General features: G+C 40.6%; 1 protein-coding gene across 1 annotated transcript in view; it reads left to right on the top strand.

Moving 5' to 3' along the window:
* Nucleotides 1–1036: 1036 nt before the first annotated feature.
* Nucleotides 1037–25187, top strand: part of SPATA16 (spermatogenesis associated 16) — a gene marked incomplete at its 3' end in the record, with an annotated part of 83491 nt that continues 59340 nt past the window's right edge. Inside the window, 3 exon segments of the mRNA XM_083848104.1 lie at nt 1037–7306; nt 9373–9996; nt 24085–24230. Coding sequence (XP_083704230.1) covers nt 7256–7306; nt 9373–9996; nt 24085–24230 — 821 coding nt within the window. The 5' untranslated portion in view covers nt 1037–7255.

Consider the following 25187-nt stretch of genomic DNA (forward strand, 5'->3'; position numbering starts at 1 on the left):
AAACAGCTCTGAAAGTTTCAGAGAATTAAGCACCAGTAGTTCTGCATCTATTTTCATGACATCAGAAAAATATCAGGTTATAGATGTGCATATGATTTCTTATGCATGAATGCTTCAGTGCCCTCCCACCAGTTATCAGACTCTTTATTAGCCTCCATAACCCAAGCAGAAGAATTCCAATACTGCCTTTAAGGGTCACTTGAGTAGAAGCTTCAAGACAAATTGTATTGCTGGGGTCACAAAAGGTAGCTAACTTGGCAAAAGACAACTTAGTTTTGTTAGTTGAGATATAAAGTTATAGTGTTTTCCTGGTCTTCTCTGCAGGGATGAATTTCTGCTCTTAGGCACCAGTTTGTGCTCAAAAGAACCATCAGCTTCTATTTTTTCAGACTTGCTAAAATCTTTGGGACAGATCAGTGTTAATTTATGCCAGCAGAAGATCTGGACTAGGTCTTTAAGATTTCCCCAATTCTCATTTAAGCTGCAGTCTCCGTGATCCCCTGCTGCAAAGCATCCTCATTACAAAAAGAGCAGGAGGGACTTGCCAGTACTTGCTGTCTCCTGCACTGTTCCATCACCCTGGGCTGTACTCTACTCTTTTTACTCTTTTCCTTCCATTTATTGCTCTTACATTGGAAATCAGATACAACAGCCATAAAGAACAATAGCACCAAAGAAATAAAAGCCACAACAATAAAAGATGAGAAAAAGGAATTTCAGTTAACGACATCTACCTAGGGAGATTCTCCCTGCAGGGAATGGGAGCAATGTGGGAGGACATTCAGAAGGAAGACAGCCCCTCAGTCCACAAAAATTCACTTTGCATCTTAATGTGATGGCCTTTTTCATCTGATTGTTTCTCAGACCCCGATTCAATGACTTCCTTATCGTTTTTGTTCTTTCTCCCTTTTCTTCTTCCCATTCTCATTCCTTCCTTTTCTCCTTGTTGCTCCTTTTGGTTGACTATTGATTTAGGTAGCTTTGTGTGCTACTATTAGAGTAAAAAATAAGATACTACCTTTTGTTTAAGTGGCCAATAAAATGAATGACTTACAGAGCTCTAGCACTCGGTGCCAAGTCCCAGTATACCCCAGCTTTATTCTAATTACACAGGTAGTGTACCCAAAGGGAAGGATCACTACCAAAGCTATCTTTGTCAAAATGGGATGGTCCTAGTTAGGAGATCGGATGCTGCAGCTAATGTTTTCCCAAATAAAACATCACAGGAGGTAGCAGTAGGGTTTTGTGGTTGGTGAACAGAAACAGCAATAGCAAAAATGGTAGTTCTCACCTAAAACAGTTCTTTTCAATTAACATGAGTTAAGGAGCAGAACTGCGGAGACAATGAGACACGCATCCTGGGTGGTGATCAGTGACTAGAGTTGGGTCTGATCATGGTAACGTGGTATAGCTAGAGCAAGAAAAGAATCTGTATCTCCAGCCACATCTCGCTTGCTAAGCATTTGATCTAAGTGCTGTGCAAGGTGTCAGGCCTCTTCCTCACTGTGGATCTGACAGCTGATATGTTTTGTGCACCACACAATACGTAATGGAAGTGGTTATAGGTCTGCTAATGTTTCCTTTAGGTTCGGGCTTTCCTTGGGTCTGGTCCCAGAGGAATGTGATTATTTTGTGAAGTGAAAAGAGCGCTCTCTGCACTGTGAGCTCTCATTGAATTCCTGCCTCGTCCTGGAAGCAGGGCTGCCCAGAGCAGCTCTGAGATGCAGACCTCTTAATAGCATGTTGGCAGATCTAATCAAGCCCACAGCACAGTCTGCAGCAACCCTCCTAAACCAAACTTTGCCCCTCTGCACTCGTTCTTTAGAAGTACTCAGCTCCCACCATTTCAAAGCAATCTTTTCAGAAAATCAATAGTTCTTCATCTCCTTCAGAATGAGAGCAAGTAGGACACTTGGACATTTGCTTTGTAATCTCTTCAAAAATTGCTTTCTTGTCTTCCCAACAGAATTAGGAAATATTGCAGTACAAAAAAAAAAAAAAATCGAGCTTTTTCAGCACAACGTCTCAGTTCTAGGACCGATCTTTGCATTCCTTTTCATTTAAGGATTATCCTAAACTCGCTAGTCTGTTTATACCTTAGGCTCACACATACACCCTTGTTCCTCACACAGAGGAATTATTTGTTCTCACAACTCCACTTTTCAGGAGCCTGCTGCAGAAACCTTTACCATTTTAAAATTTCCGTTTTCTCTCCGTCTTCACTCTCGGCATCCCTTTAGCTATGAAAATGAACCACTCTGCTCCTGCAGTGCTGAGCTGCCGAATCCAATCGAGGAAGGTTGGCCAGGCTTCACATCCCTGTCAGACACAGTGTTGACCTTTTTTTCCTAATTGACAATGCGGGGCTTTGTGCTAATAGGATGACATCATTACGCCAAGCTGAAATGCTCTCTCTGCTGTCTCTTTTGTTTCTCAGTATTTTTCTCCCACACTTTTAGAGGAAGTATTTCACTAGGAGGGAGTGTAAGGAAGACAGTTACACAGTGCCTAAAAAACATATGCGGAAAACATCCTCAATTTGTCTCTCTTCATTTTTCCTTAGTCACACTAGTTACCCACCACATATCCTGATTCCTCACCGTGCACTGTATCTTCCTCTGCCTTCCTCCAGGATGTCAGTCGATCACTGATGTTTCTCGTCTGTATTCGCTTTGCCTCACTGCCCTGAGATACGCTGCTGGGGAGATTTGGGTTCCTTCTTGATTTTAAATTATAATTGTAGTTGTTAGCTTGCTGTCCTTTGGCAGCTCTCATTTTATTCAAACAATATGTTAACAAAATACTTGAGCATCCCTATAGTAGTAAATAGTTAATTGAGGTCTCTAACTTTGTGTGGAACTGTTGGCAGTTAACTTCTGCTGTGGTACTCAAAATTATAACTTTTTAAAATAATATTTTAAAGAACACATGGAGGGGAAAAAGCCCCAAAGCAATGGAAAATATTAAGATCTTTCTTTAACTCTCATGAGATTGGCTAACCCATTTCAGTGAGTCCTACAACCTATTAAAATACTTCCTTAAAACTTTCAAAAATGTGCCTTACTGCTGGTTATAGATTGACAGCAACGTGGCAAACCATATGGTACTGGCTAAGCCAAGGAACCACATAAATACATATGCTATGATGGAGAAGACGGTGAGGGCAGGAATTTCCCAGCCTTGCCTATCCAGTCCCCTCTCTCCTGTGGCTGACATGTTGGGGGCCACTAACTCATGGTATGTGCTTCTAGCCTGCTTCAGTACCTCATGAAATGGATTCACTCAGATCCCAGGTACCTCTGTGGATCTCTTTACCCTGAGCTGTTCTAGTCTGCACAGGAATACCCCAGGAGCACTGATTCAGAGAGCTGCAGCAAGAGCAGGGAAGGGCAGTGTTGGCCAGCCGGGATAAGGAGCCTCTGAAACCACTCATGCTCACTCTCCAGGAACATGGCTGTACAGATCCTTACTTAAAGAAAGGCAAGCAGGAAAAAGAAGACAGACAAAACTTACGGTGAAGATGGGAAAAGATTCATGAGGGAGAGGAAGGAGATTCCATTGCCACTCGAGATTAGCCAGAGTTGGCAGGAACAGGGATTTACTGTTGATGACAACATTATTAACATACCTTGTCAAAACTTCTCTTGATTATTTTAATCTAGATTTCCCATATCTTTGTGTAAATTATCCTTAAAGAGATATTAAGTATTTTAACCAGCATTTGTTCCTTACATTCTGCTTCTTTTTACCTTCAACGTTAGTTAACTTGCATAAGCTATTACTGGCAATAGAAGGAATCGGACTTTACATGGTAAGCCAAAGCCTTTGCATAAGAGCACCTAGTGAGCTGGCTGTCTGATAGCTGTGAGCAGTAATTATTAACACAGTTTAATATTTCTCTTCTGTCTATAGGCTAATGAGATTAGTGCTCTGTTGTACTCAGTACCACGTAAACAATTAATAAGTGAGTTTCAGCCTCAAAGACCAATTAGAGTAATATGGTTAAATCCCTGCAAACTACTCTGAATAAAACACTGTTTCCCTTGCCAAATTTCAGCCCAGAGTCCAATTTATTATTATTATTTTTATAAACAGGTTAAATATAGTGAGTGAAAATAGTGTTTAGAGTGGAAGTGCTGACAAAACCTTTACTGCGGCAATGTGGACAATGCAGCTGTAATAATGGCAAGTGTGCCCTTATCACAGCAAGAAAAATGTAAGGAGTTCTGATTTTGCACTGAATGAGCCATTACTTATGTCTATCACAAAGAAATAAGAGTACTGAACAAAAAAAGATACATTAAGGCTTTTTTTTTTTCTTTTTCCAAAAGAAAACTAAAAATAAAAAAGATCAGATGTGACTCAGGCTTTCAAACAATAAAAATAGCAAGATGAAAGAACTAGGTTGCTTCATTGCCTAAAGAAATGGCTAGAATCTTAAAAAGTCTGAAACCTGATTGTGAGAGACTCACTTTATGGGCTGCTAAGAAGGTGCTGACCTTCGTCATCAATAGATTGTCTGAGCCTTTGTGGTATTCAGCAGTAAAGGAAGTGCTTAAAAAGTCATCCTGCTGAAAGATGGACTGGAAAAATCTCCGGTTCAGATCTCAGCATAGCTGTTGTCAGTGCACATGCTCATTCAGAAAGTCTGTCTGTAAATCTAATACAGATAAATCTTGCTTCATTTCTAAGTGATAAAACTGGAGCATCCTCACCTTAGAGATGGATCAGGATATCTGGAATTCAATTTAAGTGAAGTTATTATAGAGGAGGGCAACTAATGACCTATCTGTTGTGGGGCTTTGGATGTGTTTTGTTATAGTACTATATTTTTCTGTCTGTACTAAAGGACATTGAAGAAGTGGGATAACACTTGTACGGGTACCAGTGGTATAATTTTCTTATACTTGTTCCATAGTTTTGGATGCATTTTTGCCTCTTCCAACATTTGCACCGAAATGAACTGTAGCAGATGACTGCCCTGTGATTTCAAATGGTCTTCTGGGAGAAAAAGACTATTACGGATAAAAGAGTTCAGCTCCTATAACTTTCTGGAAAAGTCCCATCACTGTCTTAGTAGTCCACTAATACGGCAGTTGTCATTACATGTATCTTCTGTAACGCGAATTAGCCCAGGTGGGGAACCAGGCTAGGACAACTACACTGCTGCTGGTACTCAAGTGAGCTCACTGAAAGACACACAGGGTATCTTTGCACAAAACACGTGTCCTGCAGACAGTCATGCCCTGGCTGAAAAATATTGTGACGGTATCCTCTAGAAACTGTACATCATCAAACGGTCACAGCAGAGAGCACAAAATGCTGATGATCACCAATGACTTCTGGGACAGCCGGTGAGGTACAGGCAGACCGTCCTGGCCAAGGCAGCCTGTACCTTAGGCGGCAGCTGAAGTTAAAAACAAAATGAGAGAATGACAGCAGAGATTTCTGCCAGTTCTGATATAGGCTAGGAGGGGATTATTCCTGTCTCCAGATCTGATGGCTAATCTGTCAAATGCCTTTGTAAGGCATTTATGGGGCACGTTCAACATCAGAGCATGATGGGTCCACTTTGTCTGCTGTCAAACGGCCAGCATAAAGAACCTAGTTCAGGGTAAAATACATGATCATTGAGTTCCCTTGCTGCATCCTAGCTTCTGTACCATCCTCTTAAACCTCTAAACCATGCAAATGTATGATCCAGTAGGCCAACACCGGGGAATGTGCGAGCTAGACCACCACTTGCTCCTCAGGGATCTCGCTGTGCTAAAATCCCTCCTGGAGCTTTCTGCTTCCTCTGGACCCTCTGCCTTAAAAAGCAACCATGATCCTCAGAAACAGTGCCTTATGTTGTCAACTGAAGGATTTCACCAAAATCAGGAAACAGACCTTTTTCTGAAGACCAGCCCTACAGAACTCATATCCAAAAGAGCTATTCATGACAATGCAATTGTCCAGCTTCAAGGCAGCCTATTTCCCTCTGAGAATCATGAGAACAAATTCCTCTCTCCTACCATTGCACTTAAATCAATGCTGAATGTAACCCAGGGGTTCAGCCTTGCTATATGCAGATTCAGAAAGACCATTATATGCGGTCTTCAGTGTTTAGAAAGGTTTTACTTCACAGCTATAAGGGCAAAAGCTTTTTTTTGGTTGAAATCAAAGTTGAAATTCTGAAGGAAAAAGGGATCATCAAAGAACTGGCAAAGAATTTAACAACTAGGTGCCAGCTGAAGTGCCAGCGTGATTTATCAGCAGGTTCTTCTCTAATCTGATCTGAGATAATAGGAGAAGGTGTTGAAAGCAGAATCAAACTAGATACAGAACAAAAAGCATAAGTAATAGGGTTCACAAGATCATGCACATAAGGAAGTTTACGTTATCTGGTAGGCAGGCCGCTCTCCCCAAGAAGGTTTCCTCAGCCATATGGGGAAAACAACAGACAAAACCAGAAGATTTTCAAAGATAAATGATCTTACATTTATCCTTTTATATATATATTTTTTGTCATGTAAGCCTCTCCATTTGAAGATATATGGTTTCCTCACCGCCAGACCCAACAAAATACTGTAGGAGCTGGAAGGGCCATGGACAGAGGTCTCCTGGCAAAGATTAACCCTCAAGTATGCAGAAAGCTGGACTTGCTTGTGACTGAAGAGGAAGATTATTCCTGACAGCTCACAAGTTTAAGAGTAGTTTCTTTCTGACTACAGCACTAAACTGTCTATCTGCATAGTGATTCATTAGAAGCATTTTACAGTAAACGCTTCCAAAATAAAAAACAGACGTTTTAACAAAAGTCTCAGGAAAATACTTAACTGACAAAGATAATGATTTTCTAAAAGCTTTTCCCTAGAAGTGTTTTCTTTTTACTGAGGCAATGATTAAAGTGAGCCTGCCTGAGTTACAACGTGCTTCCATTGCACAACCCAGTCATGTTAATCAGCTTGAACACCTAAAAAGACAATAGGAACAGTATAAATCCACTTGATACAGAAAAGTTCATTTCAGGTGTTTGTCCACTGGAGAAATGTCCATTAAGTGATTACCTGAACGTATTTCACTGTTTGAGCTCTGCTTTTCTTTATTCCATGGCAAATTATTTTGATCTTCTTAAGGCAGTCTCATAGCAATCAGCTTGGTGCAGACAAATTCCCATTCACAATGATATCAGCCCACCAATCAAATATAGGGCTTTGCCTTTGTAAGCTTTCTGGTGAGTAGAAGGCAGCCATTAAGTGGCCTTGAGGGCTCCATGGCGCAACGTGGCTGCTCAGAGGAAAATTCCTGCAAACTTGTATCTGATGTCAGCACTGAAATCTCATTTTCCAGTGAGCATCCCACCCAAGAGGCTGTGAAAGACCTGCACTGCTCCATAGGGACTGGCATAGCCATATGCTGCAGGGCCACCAGGAGGTACATTGCAGGCCCATGTGTGACAGTTGTGCTGGCACGACGTGGCACCAAGATTAACAGGCTCATCCCTCAGCTGGTCCTGGGGCTGGCTGGAGTATCTCTGCTCCACTGCACAGTGAAGATAAATCATAATTCCCTAAATTACTTGGTGCTGAAGCCAGCACTGGAAAATGAGGCTTCCAATCTTTAGGCTGTGCTATGGTTTGTTTTAAAAAGGGATTGAGTGTCTAACAAACAGGTAAAATTGCTGCCAGATGCAAGTACATTAGCCTTTTCCAGCTGCTTTACTGCTGCCATTCAAAATAGTTTGCTATAAATATGATTCCTTTGAGCTCTATTCTGACAAGTGCAGAGCACTATCTGAGAAGGGCCGCTGGTTTTCCATCCCCACTGAACTCAGTAGGAGTTGTGATTGCTCAGCATATCGCTGAAAAAAGTCCTCTGAAATTACCTTAAATCACACAATTATCCCCTCACCTCTCGCTCCGTCTCTGGCAGTCATGGAAGGAGGAATAAGTTTCTCCACAGGCAATTCTGCTGCGGTCAAGTTCTCAGCCTGGTGGTTGTGAACAAATGTCAAACGCAGTGCATTCCCCCGCTTTGGGGGCCAGTGATGCTCCCGGCAGCAGTCCAGCTAAGCCAGGGCAGCAGGACCAGGGTAAAAACATGAGAAAGAGTTGAAACCGTAATTACACCAGAATTCCATATCCACTTCTCATATAGCTTAAAATGCTTTCATCTCTTTCCTTTACCCCTTTCCATATGTTTCTGCCCATTGCCCTAAACAGTAGAGTCATTGTGCCACAGCTTCCAGAATATATTCTGGCAGCCTTTATGAGTCCAATAGTGCACATTGTATGGCCTTCACTAAAACTTAGCAAGTTGCTCGCTGTTTAAAATCTGTTTATGGCTGAAGAGAAATGCATTTGTTATGTATCTTTCCCTTGTACAATCTGTACCCGTAGTTAAGCGCATTAAACCGGCGCTAAACGTATGGAGGTCTGTTAAACAATAACACGAGGTTAAAGGCTGAGTGCTTATGCTTAACAAACCATTCTGAAAGATGCTCATCATTAAAGCTATTTACAATTACACTTTTCATTACTAATGGAAAAACTAAGAAGAAAAATACCTGTGCCTCCCACCTTGTCACTATGAAGACAGCAGAGGCAGATGAAAATCAAAATTCCCTTTGAATTTGAGCACAATTAAGAGTTTACAGTGCAGATCAAGTCACCTTTCCTTTTGCACAGGAACTGCTTGAGAAGAGCCTTGTGGATTTGATTCTGCATCTTGTACCAGTTTGAAGCCACTGCCAGCTCCCTGAATTGAGAGTTGGGCTGCTATCTACTGGGGGAGGGTTCCTGGCAGCAACATGCCAGTGTCCTTTGCACACAATTCATAAAGAATGGCTTTGAAACCCAAATCCGGATCTGAATTTTGTTCAAATGCAGCTGAAGCAAGGATCCCGCTTGGAGGTTGTGTCCCTTTGGAATGTAACCAAAGTGCCTGATTTGTAAACACTCATCTCTGGCTCCAGCAACTGTGCTCAGCAGCTCTTGAAAATCAGGCCACGGTGACTTTTTGCACCCCATAACAACATATAACACAAGTCAATCAGTCACTGGTTTTTGTTCTTTTCTTCTTTTTTCTTTATGAGTAAAAGCTGGATTTTCTCTTCTTGCTGTACGTGTAACAAACTGATGCACCAACATTACCCTACAAAAACAAACAACCATTATAGAGTATTTAAGATGCCTTAAACCCTTATGCGAGATAAAGAAAGTAATTGCAGTGAGTCTGCTATGCTGTGTATCTATGTATGATGTCCTGAAGAGCTTCCACTCACAATGGTGCCTAAAGTGTGCTGAATGGAGAAAGCATTTGCACAGGGTTTTTTTTTTTTTTGGCTTTGCGGTGTTTGAGTATTTTTAACTTTTCTGCATTTTCTCCTAGGACTCTTTCTTTGCTCAAGTTATGGAACCAGGAAGCAACATTGACTTTCAAAAAAATGTCTTAAGCGCGAGTGGCCTGAATGAAACCTCTCAGCAAATACATGCTAGCAAGGAGCCAAATGTACCGGCAAACAAACTGAACGATACTACAGAAGAACCACAAGAGGTCAAAGAGCACCTTCAAGATGTAGCAGTAGGAAATATAATGGAGAGAATAAAAATGGCAGAGAAGAAGGAAAAACAAAGTAATGATGCAGACAGAGCAAGCTGTAAATGGAAATCAGAAACCAATGAAAAACTCGATGAGAAGAAAGAAGCGGCGATGTTAGAGCCCGGTAATCAGCTAATCCCAGCTCCTCTGTCTCACATTCCTCTGAAAAGCCTGCTGGACATCGAAACGAAGTTGGTCTACATTGACGAGGAGGAGATTTCCTTTGAGTTCGCTGAGGCGGCGGTGCCTGCAGGCCACCGATCAGCGCACCGTGGTTGTGCCACCGCTGCTACGAGCACGCCGAGCGTGCCGCGGGTCGACAAGCAGCTGCGGGTGGCCCTGCAGGATGCCAGCGCTCGCTACAGGCAGAAGAACTACGCGGTGGCAGCAGCTCAGTTCGCAACGGCGCTGGAGGTACGAGGTGCTAGGGAGATCACAAAGTAAATGAGAGGCTGTAATCGTGCCGACTGGGTGTCACTGTGTCAAAAGGAATAAGGTGCACAAGCCTGGAATGAGCATAGTTTAATACAAATCCTGGGATGCGATTTCATGTGAAATCTGGCAATTAAGACCTATAAATAAATCATAGCAGGTGAGGAGGAGGCACTGGACTGAACCAAAAAAAAAATCTCAGGTGATTTTTGTTTTAATCTAGGCCTTCAACTCTAGTTATACTTTATGAAGGAAATTTAAAACCTATAGAAAAAAAAAAAAAAAAAGCTCTTCTTTTTAATCCCATCTCTATTAGGGTCAAACGATGTCTCCATAATCAGGAGAGTTCGCACTGTACCCCAGCTATCCATGCACCACTGGATGAAATGTTTAACTCTTCGTTTAAAGAAAAGGTCTGGTTTTGCTCCTTTTTCCCTACAGCAATTCCATCATCCATTTCCATCATCCATTTCCCTCTTTTTCCCTAAAGCCAGTAGATGGCCACTAGATCTGTACAGAAATCCTTTTATTTCTACATGAGAAAGGACCAGTCCAGCAGTGAGCAACCCCTCTGGACACAGCCAGCTTTTTCTTCTGCAGCTGAGAGCTAAAACCTGTGTTTTTTTTTTATGGAAAGAAGGATCTCTTGGCTGCCGGAGACACTACAGAAATAATATGACCTTGGCCATGGTCTCTGAAACTAGATCAAAGATTTTCATGACTTTCTATCTTTAAGTGCTCTAACTTGAGCTGTCCTAAATTGATCTGTCCTTCAATAAGTGATGTTTCTATGTTTGCAAAAGCAGAGCCCTTTCCAATTTCAGGCTGAGCCTTCAGAAAGGAGGCATCTGAAAACCTTTGACACTTTCAAAAATCTTAGCCAGCCTTGAATTTTATCAGTATAATGCGAGAAGAAAAGAATAAAAGAGGGAGTTTCCGGGACTCTGGCACGGTTGCAATTAATTCTGTGAGGGGAGGGAGGGAAAGGAGGTGCAGGAACCCTCGACAGGTGGGTCACAGTTGCATCCACCAGCCTCCTGTTTCCTGGAAGCCAGAGCGAGCAGCATTTACAGTAAAACTGATTGTCCAAAGTTGTATCATTATTCCCAGATTTCTCTAGTGCTGCTAATCTCAGTTAATTATATTGGAAATCCCTTGCATTATGACCATGTAATTCATAATGTGCCAGGAGAAGTCATGGTTCATAATAATCGCATAATGGGCAAGGACTTAGATGTAATCAGATTTTAGTTACCCTGTCGTGTTTCCATAATGCTGCTATAAAACTGACATAATCACAAAAAAGCACCAGTTATTTAAACTTTATCAGATTGACGTTCAGTATCTTTCTCTCCCTCTCCCTCTCTTTTTTAAACAATGTAAGATTACAAAAATTGGATTACAATTGCTGGGAACAGACTATGATAAACTGTTTGCTTGTGTGCAGAATGAAATTTAACAGTGGCATCAGACTCTCAATTTTTAGTAAATTGAAACCTGTTAAATAGTAGCATTCTGCAGCCAAAGGCTGCTTTCAAAGAGGTAGCATTAGAGCATTTTGAAAACCGTATCTCCAAGAGCATAGCTGTCTTATAAACCTTGAAAGATGCTCTGTATCTTCACAATTAACCCAGTCACTAACATTTACTGTGTGGATGAGGGCTTGACTTTTTCCATGATACGTGATGCAAAAAATCACTCTTTATTAGCTCTAAGGATTTTAAAGGCCAGTGTCTCTTTACTTAAAAAAATAATAATAATAATAAAGTAAAAAATAAAGAGAGAGAGACACTTTAGACACTTCACAGGAATACGGTTGGTGATTAGAATAGAGGACTTGCAAGCTGCCCTTTCAGGGTTCTCCCTAATATTTTATCTCCACCATGACCCCAATCACTTCAGCTATGCACTTGACATCCTGAAAAAGGGTTCAACTATAATTTTTTCAGAGCCATACTGCCAAACTGAATCCAAGAGTATTTGTAAAATATTCAAGGTTTGCTGTTGACAAACAAATATTCCTTTTTTTTTTCCTATAATACTGAAGACGTTTTATTTTAAAACAATAAGTATTATAGCAGTGAGCGAGAAAAATTAGGAAGTGGCATCCTTTTTAGTTTAGGGTGGTTTTGTGTTTGTTTTTTTTTTTTTCCCTTCATTCAGAAGTGATCTTTGATGGGGACAAAAACACTTTTCAGTTGAGAGGAAAGGAGTACTTGTCTGCTCCTAAGGGGAAACGGAAAGGCCAGCTAATAGACATCCTGGTGAAAGAATAAGCAGAGATTAAATAATTCCTTCCTGGGACTGTGGACAGAGTGACTGGGAAATCACAGAATTGTAGGGCGGAGGCTTCTCAAACAGTCTCATAATCCAACCCTCCCCAGAAGAAAAACAAGCTCAGAACTTCTCTGAAAGACATTTCTGTTCTCTGTTTCAAAAAATATCCAGTGAGAGGGACTTCACATCTATTTCAGCATGCTGATAGAAAGTTTTTTCCAAATCTCCCATACTGCTAAATAGCCGATAACTTTTTGTATCCTTATTTGTCATGAAAAGCAATTAACCACCCTATTCTCTCTGTACTTGCAACCTCTTAGCAAATCTATTTTCAGTTTCCTCTAAATTAAATAGATTCAGTCCTCTTATTATTTTCTCCCAGGTCATGTTTTCTAAACTGCTATATCATTTTTGTTGCTTTTCTCTGCATTGGCTCCAATTCATCTATTTGTTCAGATATAGACAAATTGGAAATGATGCAGAGAAAACCAGAAAACTTAAACTGCTGAGATTGAAACTGTGCTTGTTTTACCCATGGCTCCTTGATGAAATACACAAAAATTCCTCTGCATTTCATGTGGGTGAGAAGCGCGATATGTAACAAGCTCAAAGGTCAGGAAATTCAAAGTTATATTTTCTAGTGCAAAACGTTTACAGGTATTTTTCACATTTAAGGAACTCAAGGTTTTAGTCTGACATTACAACATTTTGAGTTAGGGACCCTAATCCAGAAAAGCATGTGTATGGCCTTACATTTCAATAGTATCACTAAAGCATGCTACCTTACTTATTGCAAATATCGTACGTTTCTTAACTCTTTTTCAAGCTAAAATGTCTTTTTTAGTTCTACCTATATATTCATGAGGCATTATCATTCTTTAGATCATGTTGTTTTTCAGATATGCAAATAAAAGGCAGTTCTGAATGTCTAGCACTAGAATTGTTGGATTTCAGAAGGGAAAATTGAAATGCTTGTTTAATTTAGAAACTTTTATATGTTGGGCAGCATGCTGCTGATTACCACAGACGTCAGGAAGGCAGTGTTATCAAGAGAAGAATTGGTGTCTTCTTACTATTTCTGCACTATTTAGCTACCATTAAATTAATCAGAAGGGACTTGGTGTTAGTCAGCTGCATTATAGGTGGCCTGGGAGAGTTAAAAATAATGCTCCCTCGGAGAACTCTCACCATTAGAGCTTAAGAATTAAATACTTTCTGTTGCTAGTGAGGAAAAAAGCTGAAGAAATTGGGGCAATAGTCTTTGGTCTGCCACCTCTGAGCTCAGTAATGCAGTATATTATGCAGACTACACTGAGAAACACTGTAAATTTCCCTAAATTTTTGGCATCCATCTGTTGGAACATAGGAAAATAAGACTTGAACATCTGGACTGGGATATGAAGGGTATGAGAAATGACTCTCTAGCTTAAAACCTCAACGGAAACCATATTCTGATATCTATAAAATCTCTAGCCAATTATTAACAGCTTAGCTAGGAAATAACATTAAACCTGTATAGGGATTGAAAGATCTTGTCTCATGCTAATCTCCTAATATCAGGGAGTATAAAAGACTTCAGAAATATCAGCCTGTTTAAAACCTGCACAAATTTAATTCCAGACCCTGTTGTTCTGCAAATAACCCTCCCCAGTGATTAAAGAATAAATGAGACAGGTTTGTGACTGCTGGGCCCAGAAAGCAGTCCACAGTGCCTCAGCACACAGCGTTCAGTGCGGTGTCTCAGAGACACAAAGCGCATCCCACGTGTGAGGTGAAGGCCCCAAACAGCGTGTGGTTAATTCACAAGAGTGCTGTTGTGGAGCCTTCCACAAGCTGGAACGCCTCCATCTCCCACAGATGGCTACTGTGGGCACCGTTCCTATGGCAGTGAGCTAAACGTTAGTGCCATCTTTTTTTTGCATACCTTGAGTCTTCAGATTAACTTTTCCCGTGGCTCATTGCCTCGTGATTCACGGCTTGCAGAGAAGGCTGTGTCAAGACCACACTCCCTCTTCCAGGCAACAATATCTGCAAAAACCAAATATTTTGAAAGAGGTCATGGCATCCATTCCTTGTCAGCATAATTACATACCAGTAAAGAGTTAGACAGTATGGTTCAACCGAGTCTTCTATCAACGTCTCAATATGAGAAGCAAAAGATAAGTATTTCCTCTATAAATACCTACGTGAGAAGAGGTCCACCTCAAGCAGTGAATGGAAAAGCTCAGGTGGCTTTCTTAGAGGCCCTGCTGCAGTCCAGAGAGCACCACACCATCGGGATGTTTGGATGTGCTCCCCGTTGAGACCGCTGAATCAGTGCTAGGTGCTGCAGAACAACCGTGGTGCAGCCACATTTCTGCCCTCCCCACCACCAGTCTCCTCAGTCTCCTCTTTCAGGTGGATCTTAGTGTCCAGGAAGCCATCGCTGTGTAATCCCTTGCTTTAAGGAGCATGGGGACTAAAATTACTGGTCATCCACTGGGATGAAAAAAAAAGGGGAGAAAATGTGACTTTCTATAGTTTTCCCTACCCCCTTTCACCAAGACAAGCTGTACAAGGACTAGACATATTTTAACACCATGAAACCTGAGTCCTCAAGGGATAACGTGAAAGGCTACATATTTTTTTTTAGCACCAGATTTCTGGTGCTAAAAATCAGACTCATAAATTATCTATCTTTATCATCAGCATGAGTCTTCTAGAAACTTCTTGCTGAGAATACACTAGGTCTTGAGAACAACAAAGATGACAGTCACTGATCCCTCAAAACCTGAGCATGAGATGCTGACTTTACTCTACAGAAATATTCTTTTAACCTCTGATAACAAAGTAGTTTCCTAAATACAGCCTACTCATTTAACTTACTTAAAAAAAATAAAATTTAAAAACGCCTGATAATCAGCAGTTTTTCTCTCCCTGTAGTGCCATCACTGTATTTTTAGGCTGCAAAGCCAAGAAATTGATTTTTTTTCCTACTGATACTTATTGTCTTTTATGGCTGCAGAAGATTTTAGACCAGGAATGTGAAGCTTACAGATGGCTCAAATCTGGCTTGTGGGATAGAGTGGGAATCTGTTATAATGATCCATTTGGACACGCTCCCATCTTTTGATCACTGAATTTGAATCCATTAATCTTCTAGACATTTCCAGCATGCCCATCACCATGAAATAAAGCTGAGGAACAGCACAGCTATTTGTCTATAAGGATTCATGCCCCCATTCTTCTTGCCTGAACTGCTGTTACATATCTGGCTTATAAAGTATAGGTTGTTTTTTGTTTGTTTTTTGGGTTTTTTTTTGGGGGGGGTTGTTTTTTTCCCTCAAAGGAATACAACATGCTGACCATAAAACTATGTTTCCTCACTCACGTGTGTCTAGGAGAACAAAATTCCTGCTTCAGAAAGGACAGACCATATTTTCCAATCATTCTGGCACCAAAGCAGATCAGTCAATTTCTAATTAACTTTAATTGGCTTCCTCACATGCTATTAAATTATTTACCTGGAGGTGACGGGTGCTCAAAAGCGCTAAATATTTTCTTCGTACTTTGTAAACATTGAGCAATATAACCGTTGATTAAAAATAATAATCACCCACCACTTGTCACTTACAATCAAAAGCCTCATTGACCTAAACACGTGCAAACCTCATGTATTACAATCACTGCAAAACAGAGACAAGGCCCATGTAATACATCTCTCAGTAAGTAAAGAAGAAGAAGAAGAAAAAAAAAGAGAGAAAGAAGAAAAAAAAAAAAAGACTTGGGACAGCCTTGGAGGAGGCACTAGTCCATCTTCAGAGATGTGGGCTCAGTGTTTTGCTCAGCCACCACCACCATATGTGGCTCTGGGCACCTCACTTCTGGCTAGAGACTTAAAGGTCTTCTGTGAAATCTGGATGGCTAAAAATTGAGGTGTTTGAATCCCGCAGCTCCCCACATGTATCACAGGCATTGAGATACCCAATAATAGGCTAACACAAAAGTGCAGTCCTACCTCACGCCTCTCAATGTAAGGCAGTGCCTTAGACCCTGGCTGGAAGAGGAGTTCTTGTTATATTCAGGGCCCTGAGAAATTGGAGGCATTTATCCTCCCAGCTGCCATCTGCTCCTGGAAGGTATCTTACAGGAACAGGGAGGGCAGAGCGATTCGTGTTTAATTTGTGGCTCTGGGTGCCTCCCGGCTGGAGCCGACGGGGCGAAAAACACAATGACAATTGGCTTAATTTATAGGAAGAAAATTAGGCAGGTAAGGAGATGGTCCAAACACCAAAAGCAGACAACGCAAGCAAGCGGTGGTCACACAAGGTGTGCTATTAAAGTGTTTTCTATCCGAACTGTCTCCTAATCATACTGCTGCATGCCTACCTAGGCTCTGCAGAGGAGAGACAAAGATGCAGGCTGAAGTGGGCACCGAATTGGAAAGTGTTCACAGACTGATTTGAGAGTAACTTTATCCATGAGGACAGTTTAGAGAAAATGTGTTATTAAAGTACTTTATTTCCATTTAGAGATTCACACAGGCATACACAGACAGTAGGTGGTGACAGCTGCTACCAGAACCATTTGTTATCTTACTCCTGTTCAGCTTTTGACAGTGTAAAATGAATATAAATGCTGAAAAGCTTTACAGAGGTGAACCAAACAATAAAAAGTAGGGGGGAATGAATTCTGTTTAGGTTACTTTAGGGAAGAGCTTTATTTCTGTTTATTCCTGAGGCATGGATATGTGCCGTGTTTCTCACACTGACAATAACGCTTAGGAGATTCGTGCTGGAGTTTACCAAATCCACACAGTCCTGAGGAGGGGGCAGAGGGGAGAGCTTGCAGCTAACTTTAATGTCATATCCAGAAATGGCATGAAATTAAGGCTTCAGCAAATGATTGTTTTTCCCTAATAATCCTGTCCATCAAGGCAGAGTGAGCCTTTCACATAGTTTGCCTTTATAAAAGTGCTGGTGAGATATCTCTGTGTTTGGACGTAGTGATAGCAAATCTCTTGGCATCAAAGGGATTAAATTAGTTGGCCTGAAATTATATTGCTTTTTCCAAGCAATCATGACAGCTCTCAAAATCTTGCTACAATATAGTCACATCACACCAGCTGACAGTTGCCACCAAAAAAAAATAATTTTGGCCAGCTCCTGTGAATGCTATCAAAAAAGACTGATGCTCCTGCTTCCAAGTCCAACAGACATCTTGAACTACACGCCTATCAAGAGGAGCTACTGGTATCAGTTTTGACTTCTGTCTGATTGTTCGGTTTTCACATGGAATATTTACACCATCTTTGGTTTGATTTTTGGGTGGACTCACATTGGAGGACTGACAAATTTTGCATTACAAAGTCAATCTATAAAGGAGACTTCAGTATATAGCACAGAATATAAAGTTCCTTGGAAACTATTGTGGTATATTGATTCCACAGTATATCTTTCATTAGAGAGCTTTGGGGTTTTGTTTTCCTTTTTCTTCTGTACTCCTCACCCTGGCAATACCGATAAGGGGGGCACTCCATAACAGAGACCATTAACAGGAGGCACAGATTCGTAGCATGGCACACAGATCAAGATGAAGTCAAATGGGTGACGTTTTCCTAAAACCTTTGTTCCTGATTTAAATGCTATCAAAGCAAATTATTTACTATGTGAGAAAGACCCCTGAGTTTGTGCTGAGGGGAGGTAAAGTCTTTATCTGAAGCTGGGCCAATAAACAGGAACGACTTCGGCTTAGGAGTGCTGCAGGGAACATCGTTATCTTCTGTGGGAGGGAAGGATTCACGTCAAGTTTATTTTTATAAAGCAGCATCCACCTAGGAGCGAGCACAAACTAAAATGCTATATCCTCTGAATTTTGTGCACACTTGAAGTCTTAATTTTGCAATTAGATTTGGGCTTCTTTAATGTTCTGCCCCACATGGTCACCAAATCCCTTTCACACACCTGCGATTACTGCGAAGACACCTGAAACATACGCTGGTTATAGCTGAAGAAGGAATTTAAGCCTAGACATAGAGAGGGCTCCAGATAAACCCAGCGGAGATGTGGGGAGAGCAGGCTGAGTCCCACCGTGAGGCCTGTGAAGTTCATCTGGTGCTGCTCACCAGACTCACTCTTTTCTGGCAGACAGTGTTTTCTGGATAGAAATAAGGATCATTTCTCGAATCTTGGCATATCTGAGGTATATCTGGCTCTCTGCCAGTACTGTGTAACCAATAATATCCCCTAGATAGCAAATATGCCCTGCGCACACATTACTGTTACAAAATCTAGTGCTAACTCTGCATAAAGCAGCTAATATGCCAGAAATATCATATGTACATATTATTTGAAAAATCCATTGCAGAGCACATTGCAGAAGCTTAGTAAATTTAGTTCTTCCTACCTGACATCTACATTCAGATTTAGTAGTGAATTATATTTTTTCAATATGCTTTTAGAGAGTTATTTACACAAATCTCATTAACAATAAAGACAGAGGTTTTATATACAATTCCTGCTCTGCTGACTGAAATTACATACCAAGATGTCAGTATGACTTTGAATAGAAGCCGGAAAGTTATGCTGCATGAAATCATATATTTGAGAGCAAACCCTCTCTCTTTTTATTCCCCATGCTTAATTTTTTTTTATTTTTCCCCCACGGAGACAAAACTATCATTACCTGGTTCTTTGTTATACTGGTTTTCTGCAGGATTTTTCATAGTGCTTAATAGTTGTAAGGACTGGAATACACAGCAGCATACAAAAAGTGGTTTGTTTTCAGCCTGATGTGGGGCTTGCAATCAGATTTCAAAAGTTATTTTCAGAAGTAGCCTTCCTTAGCAGACATTTTCTGGGATGCAGTTAATGTTCAACTTGCCAGGTGCCTGATGTGCAATGCAGTGACGTTACCAGGCTGAGTACTTGGATTGCTCTGGAGTGAAGGCATCTGGTTAGGACTGTTGGCTAGTCAGAAGAAAAGACTCTAATTAAATATTTCTTGCCTTTTCAGGTTTGTCCCTCTGATTAGGCACTCTAAAATCACTCCAGGGAAATCCACAAAGTTATCTCTAAAACAGAGAGACATGATTAAACAGTCCTCTCCTGAAAAAAAAAAAAGAAAAAAATCAAGGCAATCAGCTCCAGCAAGGCCAGCAGGTTACTGCTACTGCTATATTCAAACTCGTCCTTAACCCTTTCATTCTGGCAGAAGAAAGCATGATTGATCTCAAAATTGCTGAAAAATGTCATTGAAACACACCATTTGACCAAATTTACTCATTTTCCCAGGCAGCTCCTGAGCTAAATTTGCTATCAGATATGTATCTATATCCACACACACACAGATAGATATGTATCAGGCATCTAATTCTTTTGAGCAAACCGTATAGTTATTTATCGAGAATCTAATTCCTTAAGACAACCTGTATTCCTGATTTGAATATACACCAAGCCTATAGCAGCAATTAGCAATCTGCTGCCTTTGCCAGTTTTGTACAGCTGAACCTTTCCCTTGCTTTCAGTGACACAGCTCTGGCAGCAAGGCATCACCGGAGCTCTAGCTTTATTTTTCCAAATAACACCCACACTGACATGCCACCTTCTAGACCAGCATTTCCACCGGTCTTTCACCAGAGCCATGGTGGGTTTGGGGGAATCTTTTCCTCTCTTTCTCATTAGCTAATGCCTGGGAGGTCTTTACTCATAAAATTTCTTTGCTTGCTACTGCCAGAATTAAAGCCTTAATTCCACAGCAAGATCTATGCTAAGTTCACCGTGTCGCAGACTTGTTTGGTGACCTTTGACAAAGTACTATATCACAAGCATTTATATGACCATGGTTTCAGCAACACAGTTATAGGCTCAAACACACTGAAAGAGAAACCTCCTTTATCAGTAAAAGTAGAACATAATTAGTGTCAGTTCCCCATTAACAACAAAAAAAATTGCAGGTAGCACTTCCATTCCTAATACCTCATTTAGGTAGGTGGTAATTCTTTGAGTGGGATAACTGGGCAGACTTCTAAAGTTTGCATGCGCCGCGTACGCAAAACCTCCACTTGTAACAAGGGCTCCTATGAAAACAGATATATCCTTTGGCAGAATTTTTAAAATTCAATATTATTTCTGGAAAAACATTCCTGTCTACTGACGGGTACTCTCAGGTAAACTAAGTCTGCAAGTGAAAGATACTGTTACATTTGCTAGCTATGATAAAGGCTATGAAATGGTACCACTGCAGGTTTTTAACCCCAGATTGGCTTTAAAACTTCACATGTTTAAGTTGTTTTCTTCAATTTCATAGCATCTATAACCTTTTAGACATTGGCAAGATTTCTGCAGACCCAAAAGTGCACCAAAGTCTTAGTTAAAACGTACCCCCACATTTCCCAGCTTGGAATTAAAATCAAATTCAGTAACATAGCTCTGGGAAAAGAAACCCTCAATGGTAAAAAATTTAACTGCCTCTCCAAGCCTGCATCTATATTTGAATGTCCTTGTGACAAGACCTTCAGGTATTCAGAGGAGTGAGATGGAGCTGCTTTTACCTTTTATTTAAAGCAAGAACTCCAAAAACACTAACAGCCCTTTTGATCTTCAAAGGTAGTGTTACTGGACTGCAGACTGCAGCAGGACAAAGAAAACTCAGTGCTGCTGGGTGAGACATGAAAATTGCAAACAAATCTCCTCCCTGCTCATTACGTCTGTACATGGCACAGCCTTTCTTCCCTTGCTCTCAGTCCAACACGTTTTCCCAAAATTACAACAATCTGTAGCTGCAGAGCTTCCTTTGGATCCCTAGGAAATTTTCCTTTTTCTCTTCCCCTTTGAAGCTCAGATGCAAGTCTTTCTAGAACTCTTCTCCACATCCCCATCTGTGCCTCCAGATCCCAGCTCGCTGTCTCTATCCCGCCTAAATCCTCCCCTGAAGCTTCCCCAGATGAGCTTTCTCAGGTGCTTCCAGGCACTGTCTTTGCCTCACCTCCCAGAGCCCTTCCTCTCATTCAGTATTCAGCAGCAGACAGGACAATGCAAGGAAACGATCTCTCCTGCTGCATAGTCAAGTGCTTTTAACAACAGGTCAGCAAAATACAGTAAAGGCTGAAGAAACAAGTACTAAAGTTTTAATTTCCCTCAGAACTTGATGCATTTGTTGGGCAGCACTGAGGTGTTTTGCCCAACAAAAAGCTTTCACAGCACTGTCTATATCACTAGCAAAACCAGTCCCTTATACCACCACTGCCATTTAATTTATTGCACATTTCACTTATAGAAGACACTAGGGCTATCTTGTATATTCATGACCTTTCTGCTAAGTACAAAAGGAGACATTTCTGTGAAATTAGGATGAATCTTGCTTTTGGTGCAAGCTGTTGTTTTTTGCATGGAACTAGTGTGAAGAAGCCCAACTCAAGCCCATAGATCAACAGCAGAAATGCTGCACAAAAATCCCTATGAGAGAATTTCTGATCTAAAACATAGACTGCTTAGATGGTCACAAACAGAAGCAAAACCCCTTGAAATATCGCTCTGATTTTGTGAGATTAAACACTGAGTTATTTGTTTGTTTGAACTGTTACTCTGAGATCACTCCGAGGAGACCTGGCAGAACCCAGTCTTCACTGTATTTAAAGATATTTGCTAAATCCTTATTTGTTTAGATATGGTTTACAGAGAGTGTCTTGCCTTTTGTCAAAGATAACTGAGGGGTTACACAAGTCGAGACATAACTCCTCATATCAGCAGGAAGAATCAAGGAAACTCTGAATTGTGGCACTTTATACTGAAGGGATCCTTAAATGATTCTTTTCTTCTCACAATCCTTCAAGAACTTGAAAGTCAAGGGAGTAGCCTCAAAGCTCTAATTCCCATAAATTTAACAGAGGTCACAGCATGGCCAATTCAGCTGAAAAGTGTTATTACAAAAAAACTTGATGATACTTTTATGTTCACTGATGTGAACATAATTCTCTGTGTCTTTTAGGTACATATAGCATGCCTTACCCCTAGAGACACTTCAGCAGATATATATGGTACCATGAGCAAAGTTAAAAGTGATGAATTCTCTGATTTATAACTTCTACTGATAACAAGATGATAGAAAATCTTAAACGTATGGGTGTTATTATATACACTGTGTAACTTCACAGCAGAGAGGAGATGTGGGAGAAAAAAAAAAAAGGATATTTATCACACCTGAACTAGGGGGACACTTTGTTGAATGACCCTTGACTGAGAAGAATTGAGCTGATCTCTAACCAATGCACAAAATCCTAAAGATGGGGTTAGCTTTGTAGGTGCTAAGACTGGATGTGGGTCTGTAATCCTTTCTGCTTTGAAGGATTCTGTGCAGGAGGAAAGATGCATATGTAGATGAGCTTTTTTCTTGGCAGTTTTAATCTTCTAAAGAGATCTCAACTGCTGAGTTGACCTTGCACCTCATAAAGATCAGCCACTGGATGTTAACTAAGAAGCGACAAGAAACTAATTAGTGTAACTAAACTTCTTAATGATGAGGAGCTAGACAAGCAGGCTATATCCTCCTTCTTCCATTTTAAAGCTTTGGTGACTGGCAGAAATGGACTCAAGCACGAGTCCCTTGGTTATACACCATTTTTAAAGCAGAGGCTGCATTTATCCCCAGCAGCCTGCAGCTGCAGAGCAGTGCTGTCAGGGTCCTCAGCACCAGTCTGCATGTGATCTGAGAGATTAAGCACATGACCTAGCCAAATATGAATGTGTTAATCTTCATTGGAAATCTGCTTTTAAAGTTGATTTGCAGTGAAGTCACTTAGGCAGATGAAATCATTGCACACTAAACAATCCTGTTAGAGATGTTTATCCAAGCAAAGGACATTCAATTGCATTTTCATTAGTAGCACTGTATCGTTATTGTCCTTAAAGACAAGGCTCTTAGACTTAATCTATTTGTTTACAGTTGTATCTAATTGCTTACAGTTGAATTTTCTTAAGAACTGAAAGCTAATTTTTAGTACTCTTGGGCATTACAAAATCAGGTTGCCTGAAGATTAACAAAGCACAAGAATTTGAGGATGAAAGGTGGTCCTGCCAAGTGTGGTAGCTCTGCCAGTGCTGAATATTCTCCAAATCTTTAATGAGTTGTGGGTTATCTAATTCTAATAATGCTCATTATGAAATAGACAGTGAATTTCTGATTAAATACTTTTCTGTGATGAACAACAGGTGATTCATCTATCAAGAAAAGTATCTTTTTTCTAGAAAAATAGAAACTTTCTCTTTGCTAAATTCTATATGGCTTGAGAAGATGGGAAAGATGTTTGATCTCATCCTTCTATAGCAGCTCTCTGGAAGGAGAAGCCATCCATTTAATGAGGGGTGGAGATTCTTTGGGGCTTCTTTGACTTGCATCACTCTCTACTTTCCTAGCTGTAGGACTAAGGCAAAGTTCACCACTGGCTGTGCTGAAATAAGAAAATAGCTGTCTGAGACTCCTTCTTCAAACATAGTCTCAAGACGGCCACAGATTTTGGGAGCCTGGAGACAAGCCTTGGATTTTGAAAATGGGGAAAAATATAATCTCTTTCCTAACAGTGCTTTTTAGTTTTTTAGCTTATTATCTGCTCTTTTGACTACCCCTTCCGGGAAGATGCCATTACATTTTATGTTCACGTATACTTGTACTGATTGCTGTAGTGCTAACTGTAGTTAAGGTCAGGATATATTTTACTTAGAAGTCAGTTTTCTCCATTTATCAGTTACAAAATGCATTTCTATCTAACCAAAAAACATATTATAACTTTAGTAAACAATGCTTTTGTTTCTTGTAAAGCTTTGCAGTAAAGGTGCTGCTACAGGCAAACCCTTTGATTCATCTCCAGAAGATATTTCCAGTATTGCCAGTTTTATTGAGACAAAGCTTGTAACCTGCTACTTAAAACTGGGGAAGCCAGACCTTGCTCTGAATCATTCACACAGGTAAGAATAAAGATTGATTAGATAGGCTGCTAAGACTGGAAACAAAAAAAAATAAAATAAAAAATAAACAAATACTACGAATACATCTTGTGCGAGAAGAATCAGTCTAATAATCAAGAATAGAGGAATCAATAAACCACTACTTACACGTCACTGATGCTTAGGACAGAATAATTCTCAGAATTTGAGGCATTAAGCTGCAATAGCCATGTATACATTTACTGCTTTGATGATGCAGTAGGTAAGGATATGCAGATGAGTCTCACAGATAGTTCAGGGCACCCTCAAGATCGACGCTAGACAAATATAAACATACCCAGCATTATGTGGCCGTAATGATATTATGAGCTTTTGATCCTTTTCAGGCCAGATTAGGTCAGGGATGACTTGAAATTATTTTCATTAGATAATTCCTTCATGAGCTCAGTTGTGATCCACATCAAAGCCCGCACCACACCAACACATAAAGAAGCCAGAAACAAAGCTTGCACATGGTGGAGCTGAAAGTCCCATTAATTTCAAATGAGTTAGGATTTTGCTGGGTTTGTGCTGCCTTTAATTAGCATTCAGGCATAACGGTACTTTCTGTTAAGCGCATGCATGTCCTGCCAGCAGCATTTCATTACTAAGGTCTCTGTTCATTTCTTCCCTCGTACAAGATGTATTAGGATGGACACTGCAATTAGCGCAGGGTGAGTTTTCTCACACAATCATCTCGAATGAATGTAACTACAAAAGAGTAGTTACACCAAAAGAGGAACCGCATGCTTATGCCTAATTCACAGGAGACAGTGGCAAAGAACAATGCGCTGGAATAGCAATGTGACGCCGTCATGGCAGCAGGTTCGTTTATCTACAAGCAAACAAAGCCATGGGAAGCCTGAGAATCCTGACATAATTATGAGGTCTTCGTATCTCTTCCACACTCATCTCTATCCCTTTCCCAAGCACTTTTTG

This window comes from Anser anser (assembly GCF_964211835.1).
Source record: "Anser anser genome assembly, chromosome: 9".
NCBI lineage: Eukaryota > Metazoa > Chordata > Aves > Anseriformes > Anatidae > Anser > Anser anser.